Source organism: Python bivittatus, unplaced genomic scaffold (genome assembly GCF_059951505.1).
Source record: "Python bivittatus isolate LINGU-HERP-01145 unplaced genomic scaffold, Pbiv_v1 ctg000020_np1212, whole genome shotgun sequence".
NCBI lineage: Eukaryota > Metazoa > Chordata > Lepidosauria > Squamata > Pythonidae > Python > Python bivittatus.
This window is the reverse complement of record NW_028277030.1, coordinates 113638722-113650309: the sequence shown is the minus strand read 5'-3', so window position 1 is coordinate 113650309 and position 11588 is coordinate 113638722. Positions and strand designations below refer to the sequence as shown.

At 36.0% G+C, this 11588-nt stretch overlaps 1 protein-coding gene across 6 annotated transcripts in view; it reads right to left on the bottom strand.

The window, feature by feature from the left end:
• Positions 1-2982: 2982 nt before the first annotated feature.
• The window catches only part of LPGAT1 (lysophosphatidylglycerol acyltransferase 1), a 54559-nt gene continuing 45953 nt past the window's right edge, over positions 2983-11588 (bottom strand). For all 6 annotated transcript variants that reach the window (XM_025165842.2, XM_015887847.3, XM_007426867.4 and 3 more), the window contains 3 exons: positions 8695-8821; positions 5979-6085; positions 2983-4783 (listed from right to left, as the gene is read on the bottom strand). In XM_025165842.2, the coding sequence (XP_025021610.1) occupies positions 4632-4783; positions 5979-6085; positions 8695-8821 (386 nt within the window). In that variant the 3' untranslated portion in view covers positions 2983-4631. The remainder of the gene's footprint in view (positions 4784-5978; positions 6086-8694; positions 8822-11588) is intronic.

Sequence of the window (11588 nt, the reverse complement as noted above, 5' to 3'; positions counted from 1 at the left end):
ACACCAAGCACAAATAATTCTGAAATATATAAATTGTATTGCTTTCTATGGAGTCAGCATTATTATTGACAAACTCATCCCTTCTAGCCTAGAAAAAATACTGTGCTATTCCTGCGATCTGAAGTTAACCTATATCCTATAGGCATATAATTTCCACACACATTTTCAGGAAAAGCAGATGACTTGATTTTTAATGATAAGTAAGTCACCACAGTTTAAATAATCCCTGTGAACATAGCACCAAGCTATTGTGTGGCTTGCTTTTGGCTTAGTTTAATGGCTGGCTGGGGAATTCTGGGAGTTGAAGTCCACACATCTTAAAGATGCCAAGGCTGAGGAACACTGGTTCACTGCATTAATGCCACTAAATAAACAAGTTTAAGACAATAAGCTAGCATAAACAAATGTGTAATCTTGGGTTTCTGATTGAAGCTGTGGTTTAGAATACCATTCTAATGGTGATGCATGTTTTGTCTGTAGCTTCCTGGATTATTCCTGTTCTGTTTTTGTGCCCTGCCCAAGCCAGCAAGGTAGAAGAGAAGTTTTAAAAAACACAGAGAATATAACAAGTAAACAGGGCAAACAAGACTTGAATTATCTGCTCATCTGTTACACTGACTCTGGCTTTTTTCTGCTTGATCAAATCAAGACTAAAAGTTGAGTTTGTATGTAGTTATCTAACAATCCTGTTAACAGTTACTATACTGAACAATGAAAAAACTAGCATTTTCTTCACATTGAATCAAAAGTGCTTAAACTGATAATGTCATATATTTGTGTGGAGGAAAAAGCATGTTTTGGTATCTGTGTAAAAGTATAAAGAATGGCCGTGCAACTAAGGAGAGACCAAGTTGGTTAAATCCAGAATTATGGCATCTATTATTCTAAAACCCACAACTTCAACATCGTGATAGAAATTAGTTTTAATAAATCTTACAGCAAAAGGTATGTAATAGTAACCTGCAAAGAAAACATCTAAAAATTCTCAGTATTTAGCACTGAGAATAGGTACAAAGTTTAGATAAGCTACAAAACAAGGACAAAGACTAAGACCTCTCCAAACTGGATTTAGAGACCTTGCAAAGCTGCAAGAGAAGTTTCACTTTGATCTCCAAATAAGACCATATTGTTTTAGAGCCCAAAGGCCAATATAATATTAGTTTCCATAGTGAAGTTGCTGGAAAAAAATCCATTTTTTTTAGGATCATAGAAATTGTCATGCTTATGCATGTTCAATGAAGCCATTTAGAGAGATAGTTGTTCAGCATATGGTTAACTACCAGTATGGCAAAGCCCACCATCTTCTGAAGCAAATTTCTGGGGCTAGGAGGTACATTCTATCATTTAGCTGAAGTTTGCTTCCCTGAAACTTTGCACTCATTAAGTCCAATCCTGCATTCTACTCCATCTTCTTCTTGACAGCCTTTCCACTGGTGGGGAAAACGTCTGAATTACCTGTCTCAGTTTAGCATAATGACCCCAAATAAATCATGACACATTCACATGTGAATTTTGCAGTATTGCTTTAAAGAATCAGCTTGGGGCATGAGCAGAGTTTGGAATACAACGCATGTATTTAGAGGGAAAAGGCACACAAAACAATTTTACAAAATTAGCAACATACCTTCTAACATGGTATTGTTAAGGTGGGTATTCTTACTTCCCTTCTTTAATGTATGGCCATATGAAGCACATACTGTGATGTGCATTAGGAGCTCCAAGAACATAATGGTTGTTCATCTGAGTTAATATAGGTGATGCCACAATGTTCTCCATTTGTGATTAGATGACGCAGTGGATATTAAGGTATTAATTACCTTTCAATATGTACCAGGTGTGAGGAGATACCGTCCACTTGTGTCTATGAAATGCTTTACTGAATAGAGGCTTGAGCTGACAGTTACTAACTAAACACAACATTGCATATACACCCATATATAGATTCCTCCCTACACACTTTTTGCATTCTTAAATTGGATCATTTGGTCCTGTTAAACTCAGTGGGTTATTGCGGAATAAGCAATTTGACAATCACATATTGCAAGTAGAAAAATGCTTTTATTTAGGAGTTCCTGAAACCACTATCTTCAGTTTCTCCTGATTCAGCTATAAAGAAGACACAGTAATCTTTCTTCATATTTGCTACTGCAAATAGTAGAATAAAAAAGTCCAATGCAATTTATACCCAAACGTCTCATTTGGAAGTGTCCCTCAAAATTAATGGGACATAGCTTCATACCATTTTATCAGAATCATAGGAATAATTCATGATTGAAGGGCCATCAGTGCTTTATAAATGTCATTGTATCACATTAAAGAAAATAAGCTAAAATTAGTGGTTAAGCTACATCACCCAGTGATATCCATTTCTGTTCTAATAAGCACCCAATCAGAATTTGTAGTATTTTCCTATGAACAATATCCACAATGGACAAGAACAGTATTCCTGCTCAGAGTTAGTAGTTTAAAAACAGCAGTGAATTGAGTATCTACTTATTTTTTTTAGACAAAATGTGGATTATAGTCACATCCATGTAATGAGTACTGTAGAAAGAAAGCCTGTAACACTTTCCTGCTAAAGGAAAATGAAGCCCCCTGTTCACTTTAGCACCAGCTCAAAAAGCCAAGTGGAATTAAAAAGAAATCTTATCCCAAAATCTACACTTGATAAGAATTCCTTTAAATAGCTTTCTTTTTCTTATATTAGTAATGAATTGCTCATGTGTCAAAAACTAGTTAAAATGTACCTTTAATGCTCACAGCTGAATGTCACACTAATGGCCTTTTGCAGTGTAACTATGATGATGTTGAAAATGTACATTATCCTAGGGTGAACTATAGATGGTGCCATGATACATACTGAAATGTATTCTATAGTTTAAAATTAGTATTAGTTGTATTTTATGACATTTATACAGATAACATAGAACATTTGCTTTTCTTATTCTGCTTCTTCCCCATTCAAAACAAAAGAAGTAAGTATAATGTGGTTTTATATTTTTATTTTATATACTACTCACCAAAGCTGGTTCTCATGTAATTTGGGAAAACAAAAACAAAACAAAAACCAGAGAATATATATCTCAAACTCAGCACAGACAACTGTTGTTGGCTTGGCTTTGCTCTTTGAAAAAAGGTTACAGTCCATAAAAGACAACATTTGGTAATTAGTGTACAGGCCTGAACGTGTAAATTAGAAACGGGTTTCTAGGAATGGTTTTGTATATTACGATGCAGCATACAGTATTGATGCCAAGCATTCAAAGAGTGATAACAACACAGACTCTTTTCCTTCAAAATTATTATAAAACTGTAATGTGATCACCTGGAACCCTGTTTTAGTGCCAAATTGCATCTTTAGTTAAACTCCCTTTCTATGACAGTGAAATATTTCAGCAAGATGAGAGATTTAGTAATGCCCTTTACAGTTCAGAGAATTTTACTACAGCTCTGGATTATAAAGCAGATTATCTTCCTATTGTTTTGCTCAAAGACTAGGTTTTCTGTCTGGTGATTAAACTAACTTCCTCTTATTTTTCCTATAAGCAAAGCATCTAGGTGCTTGGCATGTATGTACAGAAACTGTCTCACATGCATTTCCAGTGCTTCTTTTGTCAGATGAAAATAAAGGCCTCTCTGAAGATTAAAAATTACAAAAAATATTATTTTGCCAAGTCTGTGGCAACTCATGTACTTCAGCACTGAAAATCCAGACATCTCTGAACTGCTGATAACCCTCCAAAATACAAGCTGTTAGGAACAGCATCTATGTTTCTTTCTAGCTATGCTTCTTATCATCACTTTTTAAAAGTGCATTTTGTGGAAGGGAGGGAGGGAGGGAAAGCGTGTACATACACAAAATGCATTCTATAATAACAACAGGAAACAGATTAATGACATTCCATTTCTGAAGCACCCTTTCAAGAGGATATTCACAAGAGGTTCAAGTAACAGAAAACATGGTAAGAACAGACTGGTCTATGAGGTATGCACAGTTTTTTCAACACTCCATGACACTGCAATGCTTCTTGCAATGTACTTTTCCTTTTCATGGGTTACAATAGAATATTTCACTGAGATAATGTTCAAAATAATTTTTAAAAAAGAAAAAGAAAAAAAAAGCTACTAAACAGGTATCATGGGGTAGTCACAATACCATAGCCAGGACTGTGGATTATGTTAAACAGATCCGGCATAATTAATTACAATACAATTTGAGTTGTGCAGATGAAGGATCTCTACCACAAGACTTGCAGTACAGACTACTGAAGAAAGAGTTGCTGAAAATTTGGAGTTTTAACTACAGTGCTGAATACTACCTGTGACAAAAGCATTCTCTGCTACAGATATTCACTTCTGATGGTTGTATAACTGCATCTCCTGTTCAAATGCTGAATTTGCTGGAGTCACGCCTTTTAAAAATATGGACAGTTCTTAAAATATATCATCATTCGGTCATTATATTGTTGATCCTTTCTTCTAGTGGAATTTAAAATCCTCCCCCAAAAGGAGAGAAAGTCCATCCAGTATGTTCCTTTCTACTGGCATATTCATATTTGAACACATAACATGATGCATTCTGTAAAGTACCAAGTTCCTCATTGTGTCCTTGTGTCCCATTCATTCACCTTTTAAAATAGGCATTCATAAAAATACTGAAGAACGCAGTACCACATACCACCCGACAAAAATGCAAATAACTGTACAAGAACTAGCCACAAATTGCTAAGGGTCATCTCCCGGGAAACAACTTCCGTCTGTCCTTGCAGAGGAGGGAACATTCCTGAAAGAGAAGAAGAAACACTCTGTGACAAGTTCAAGCTACCTTTCTGGAATTTTTCCCAATCATGAAATTAACAAGAACTCAGGGCACAGCAGATATAACCCTGGTTCTCTTCTATGATTATCAATACATTAGGAGGCAGTTATGTTTCCCTACCTGCAAACATTTTCCTGCCTGGAGCAAATATTGTTTACATATCTTAATAGTGTTTACCCCAACTAAGGCTAATTTGGTTTCTTGTTTTAGCAACATTTTGAATTAGTTATCACGTCCTAGTAAAGCAGTGGAAATGAATATATCTTTGTTTAATTTCTGTTCGGGTAAGCGTTTGGGTTTAGCTTCAACTATGATTAGCATCAGAGCTGAATTCCTTGATCTTGAGATAGGGTTTCATTTGGTAGAAGGCATATCATACAATGTATTTCCAACCCACACAGACAAACGAATCAGAAGAACTTCAATAGTTTTGCTTATTAAGATATGGTTTTGCTCACAAAGCAAGATACTGCACCAAATCTAATCTGAAGGAACCTGGATAGTTTCAAAGATCCTCTTTGAATTTTTCTAACATTAAAAAAGTAAGGATGACATCATTTTGGCAATGAAACAACATGGTGAATAGTATTTTAATGTAAGTTTAATGTATTACATAGATTTACTTGAATAATGACATTGTTCAATAACTCAATTATGAAGTGTCATTGTTTCCTAACAAAATTTCAAAGTTCATGGCAGCAGGAGAGCCACAGGAATACTCTCAACAACTCTTGGTTTTCAAGCCACCTGAACTTTCTTAGACAAATCTACAAGCTATGAAATAAATCATGGTTTCTACTTACATAACTATCGATTTCTTTCTTTGTCCTCTGATTAGGTATTTTCAACAAAAAGTCTAACAGACCTTAAAGACTAACAAATTTATTCTACATAATCTTTAATGTCCATTTTACAAATATATATTATCTCAAGAAAGGAGAATAACACAAACACATACATCCATTGCTTCATGAACCAGTGAAATGAGAATACAATATGGGAGTTGTATATCATGAAAGCTACTTCTACATGGATTAAGAAATAGTTGTTGGTGTTACACAGATATTTCTTATATTGATGAGCTGCTTAGTACAGTGTTAAAAACCTTGATCTTTGACTAATCAATGAGAAATGAGTGCTGAATATTAAAAGCATCTACCCGTCTTGTAAAAGTGTGACAAGAGACCCTCTTTTTCAATGAACCGTTGATATAACCAAACAGTGAGGGCTTCAGGATCAACAGGCACGTCCTTAATTGGAAAAATTCTGCATTTTAAAGAAAAATAGAAAAGTGGATTAGATACATGAAATATTTTCATTTTCTAAGATGAATTTCATTTTTGCTTTGAACTCTATCAGGATTTAGTACATATTCTAATATTTACACAGCTTATTTTCATAACAATCTATAATATTCATTAGTATTATTCAATGAAAACATTTAAAAAGAAATCACCAATTGTTGGGGCAGCTGAACTGTTTAAGAAAAATAGACATTAATTCTGGCTTTCAGTTCGAAGTCCAGTACTTGGCCTATATTTCACTAAGAGCTGCATTTTATTCCTTCAGAGACCTCTACATTTTGTAAACATTGAACTATAATTTAAATCTTGTATTAAGTATCTCTTTCTTCTCTGGATTCTGGAAAAGAGAAGCAGCAATCAAATGTTGACAGCAATAAATATGTACTAAATATATAAGTGCTGATAACAAGAACCTGAACCTCAAAATCGATAATCTCTGAAATTTTCCTCTAATATTATTTTCTATTTATCCAAGTCTATGAAGACAAGCACTGCAAAAGAAAAAATAACACACACAATACTGTCTCTACTTAATGCTTCCATATGTGGCTTTTATAATCCAATGACTGTGATTCAGTCATGCTGTTTTTAACAAAGGAACAGATTATGCCATTTTCTACTTGTGGTACTCTGTGTTTCCCATTACATTTTTGTTTTACTTTCCTTAACAAGGATAGTTACCCCCAAGATGGCTGCGAAGAAGCATAGCTAGAAAGAAACATAGATGCTGTTCCTAACAGCTTGTATTTTGGAGGGTTATTAGCAGTTCAGAGATGTCTGGATTTTCAGTGCTGAAGTACCCTCACTCACTTCAGCAGTATTATCATTAAATTTGCAGATGATACAACAGTGGTGGGGCTTATCTCCAAAGGAGATGAGTCTGCCTACCGGGATGAGGTGGACCGGCTGCTTTCGTGGTGCAGAGACAATAATTTGGCTCTTAATATCAATAAGACCAAGGAGCTTATAGTGGACGATAGAAGGAATAGATTAGATGTCCAGCCCCTGGTTATCAATGGAGACCGAGTGGAGCGGGTGGCCAGTTTTAAGTTTCTGGGTGTTACCATAAAGGAGGACCTGACCTGGGACGCTCATATTGCAGCCTTGGTTAAGAGAGCCCAGCAGAGATTATACTACCTGAGACTTCTCAGGAAACAACTGAATGAAAAACTGTTGGTGACCTTCTACCGCTGTACTATAGAGAGCATTTTAACCTACTGCACCTGTGTATGGTTTGCTTACTGCACAGTGGGAGATAGGAAAGCGCTCCAGAGGGTTACCACCACTGCCCAGAGGATCACTGGTTGCCCTCTCCCCTCTTTGGAAGAACTTTATAGTTCCTGCTGCCTTAAGAAAGCTCAAAACATTCTTAAGGACCCATCCCACCCGGGACATTCTTTTTTTGAACTATTACCACCTGGCAGACGGTACAGGATAATGAAAACAAGGACAAACAGGCTGAAGAATAGCTTCTATCTTAGAGCTGTAACTATACTGAATTCTATCGTACAGTGCAGTATTAATGCAGCATCAGGGGTTGTGCAAGATAGAATGTGAAGGTTGTGTTTTATGTGTTTTATGTGTGTTATGTGTTTTATGTGTTCTATTGTTTTTATAATTTTAAAGCTGCATTTTAAAGTGGCATTTAATTTCGTTGTACAAGTAGTACAATGACAATAAAGATTTCTATTCTATATGATGGAATAGCTACCCAGTTTATTTTGATTAGAAAACTGATAAACTGTCAGTCTGAAAGCCCCCTACCTCATTCCAATATTATATACAATGTCTCTTATTCTGAATTTTGTTTGGTTTTGTTGGGAGCATACTGGCTCTGCAAATCTGGATTCTTACATGTATTAATGCACAGTCTTATGGCTGCACATTCTTACTTTCTACTTCCTACCTCAGAAGGGCTCATCACTGGGGTACTGTTGCAGTAAGCCCAATGCCAGAACTACAGGATTTATGCTAGAACTAGTCCTCAAAAGCAAGAGCAAGTAAAATACATTCCTTCCTTCTGTCACCAATATACTGAACCTTCCTCCTCAATCTTATATACTGCAAAGCATAAGATTTTCCTCTTTATTGCCTACTAAAATACCTAAGAGTAAAAAAAAAACAAAAAAAACCCTTCCATGCAACAAAAATCCAACAGTTTTAAACTGTTTGGAGCCTCCTTTTGTTTTATTTTTGTTTTGTACTTATTTACCTGTTGTGAAGATTTGTTTTGTGTTTGTGAGCTTATCACAGATGCTTTAAATTTGTTTTCTATTACATATGCCAACAGCCTAATCATTTATAGGTTTATATATGGAGGGGCTTCCCACTCAAGTTCACTGGTTTGAACTTCCTCCAGCTCTAATTGATTAGCTACATACTTACAGCAACTAGCATTTAAATCATACTTTATAGCATTTCCAAATGGAAAACTACATGTCCAAAAAGGAAAACACTAAATGTAAAGCTGTTCATATTTCTAACCAACTATATATTTTAAGATGTCTCATTAAGAAAATTTCAAATCCAAGCCTGTTAAAATGAATTGAAGACAGAAAGTGCATTTCATACCTGTAATGTACGTGAGTAATTGTTGGCCGCCTGTAGCCAAGAATCCATGTCTGAATGTCTATGGGCTTAGCTTTGGGATACGCAATAGTTGTATCTATCACCCACTGAAGGCCTTTTGATTTACTTTCTAAGAAAGGAAATCATGGAAGAAAGAAAACCAGGAAAATTAACACTTTTAATCACATATATCATACTTCTAGTGTAACATTTCATTAATGTTAACATTCTAATAATTCATGCTACAAGATACCAGATTCCACATACTATATTCAGAGTTTTTAATTCTCAGCTTGGTTAACAAATGGAGAATTCTCTTAATCTCCAAATAAATGGCTAATTTTAATGAGTACTAGACATCAAAATCCTGGATATCAAAAATTGTTCTGATTTCTTAATAAGTCATGAAGTAAATCAACACTGCAATTTACTTGTGAAAACATGTTTGATATTCAAATGCTTTAAACAGATTCTATGGTTGTATATGTTAATGGAGTTGTTCTAATATCAAACTTAAATAATAATAAAACAGTGGCTAAAATATGCTTTTAAAAAAAATCCATGAGCACTGAATGTGCACTATTTGGTATTCTATCAACAAGTGAGTGGATAATTAAGCCAAGCACTACTCGATCTATAAATGCTAAGTGCTATGTTTGTGCTTTCTTTCCAGGCAAAGGAGCTGACATTAGGCCAATAAGTAACTTTAAAGTGCTTACAATTTCTAGTATCACTAGCTTAGCTCTAAAATCTATTTTCAGATCCAATTTCTACACAGGAATATATAAGGTTAGGTTCTGGCATTAAGATTTCATGATCTAGAACTCCCTTTCTCTTATTCTCTCCCTCACTTGTATTTAGCAAGAGTATTCTTGTAATTCTTTAATATACATGGTCCTCTGTTAAATATGCCTTTGGCACACAGAACCCTTATGTTTAATAACTGTTTAGCACAATAATTGATTAATGTAAATTATACATTTCTTAATAATATTGTAATATTGTAAGCTATATTCCACTTAAATCAGCATTTTCATTATCACCTACATGGTAATTAGACATAAACTTTTAATTACTTTTTAACAAATAGAGTGCCTGAAGAACTCTAGACTAAAAAAGTATGACATAATTAAAAAAGAAAAAAAGCAACAAAGACAAAGGAAAATTTGTTCAACTAAGTGCTGTATTCGAGGGAAGAGCAAGAAGGGACAAAGAGTAATATTTAATTTAGCAATACAAACAGCACCAAAACTTTTTAACAACTTAAAAAATGAATTAAATGCTATCTGTGCTTTTAAGTATATATGGAAAATGCAACAATGGTCAGGGCACTGGAAAAGATCAATTTAAATTCCAGTATTAGAAAATGCAGTGTTAAAGAATGCTCATATAACTGAGCAATTGCAGTTATCTCAGATGCTAGTAAGATAATGCTCAAGACTTCATAATCCAAACTTGATTCATATTTCAATCCATAATGAAAACTGCCAGATATACAAGCTGGATTCAAAAGAGGTAGAAGCATGCAATATCTCACTGATGATATCCAAAAGACAATGGGAGAGAGATCCAAAATGATGCCTCCTTCTACTTAATTGATTAGTCAATGGTTTTTGACTCTGGAGGTGATTACAAATTATGAATAGCCCTTAAATATATAGATGTTTTGGGCAACCTCATCTGTCTATGGAAGAATTTGTGTGATGGTCAGGAAAAATAATTGATATATGGAACAACTACAAAATTGAGAAAGGAGTGTGCCAAGGTTATATATTCTCAAATTATTTAATTTATATGCAGAAACACTAGGCTAGAAGAAATAGAAATTAAAATTCTGGGGAAATCATCAGATAAGCTGATGATACTACTTTGATGGCTGGAACCAAGGAGGACTTAAAGAATCTCATGTTGAAAATGAGAGAAGGTACAGCTTATGTTGGTCTGCTGCTCAATATTAAAAAAACCCTAAGATTATGACGACAGACAATACAAAAAGGCAGAGAAGAAACTCTGAGACAGAGAAGTAGCAATGGACTTCATTTTCTTAGACTCAAAAATTCACTGGGATGATTGCTATAGCTATGAAATAAAAAACTCTGCTACTTGGGGAACCCCCCCCACAGGTAGTCCTCACTTAACGACCACAATTGGGACCAGAATTTAGGTTGCTAAGCGATATGTTGTTAAGCAAGACATCATGTGATTGCTTCACTTAGCAGTGGCAATCCTGGCAATTCCCCTTGCTGTCATTAAGTGAATTTCATTGGTTGTTAGCCAAGGACCCACCCCAAGCCAAGCCATTCTGAGCTTCGTTGCTCCCAGCTCCAAGCCTCAGCAAGGCAAGGGACTGCCTCCAACTCCCACCTGCCTATATATCCCCCCATCTCTGCCCTTTTGGCTACCCTGCACCCTGTCTTGTGGGGCAGTAACCAGCCCCAAAACCACATGGCTTTGGAGCTGCTTGCCATGCCCTGGGAAGCCGCAGCTGCCCCAGCCCAGTCCTACCCACCTATCTGCCCCCCATCTATGCCTTTTTGGCCCCCTGCCACCCCCCAAAAAAACCAAAGCAGCCCCTAGCTCAGCCCCGCCCAAGAGTTCTGTTCAAAGGAACTGCTTTGGGTTTCATTTCTCTCCTTTTTGGAACCTGAAGCCAGCTCCAGCCCTGCCCAAGAGCTCTTTGCAAATGGATTGCTTTGGTTTTGTTTTTTCCTTTTTCCACAAGTGAAGCCAGCTCCAGCCCCACCCAGGAGCGTGGCAAAAAGGGGTATTTTAGGACACTGCCGTTGAGAGGCTGCCTTTAGCATTTTTTTTTCTTGTTCCACAGCCAAAGCCAGCCCAGCCCAGACACCAGGCCGGGCATGCCTTGTTAGCATCAGGAGCAAGAAGACAGCAAGGAC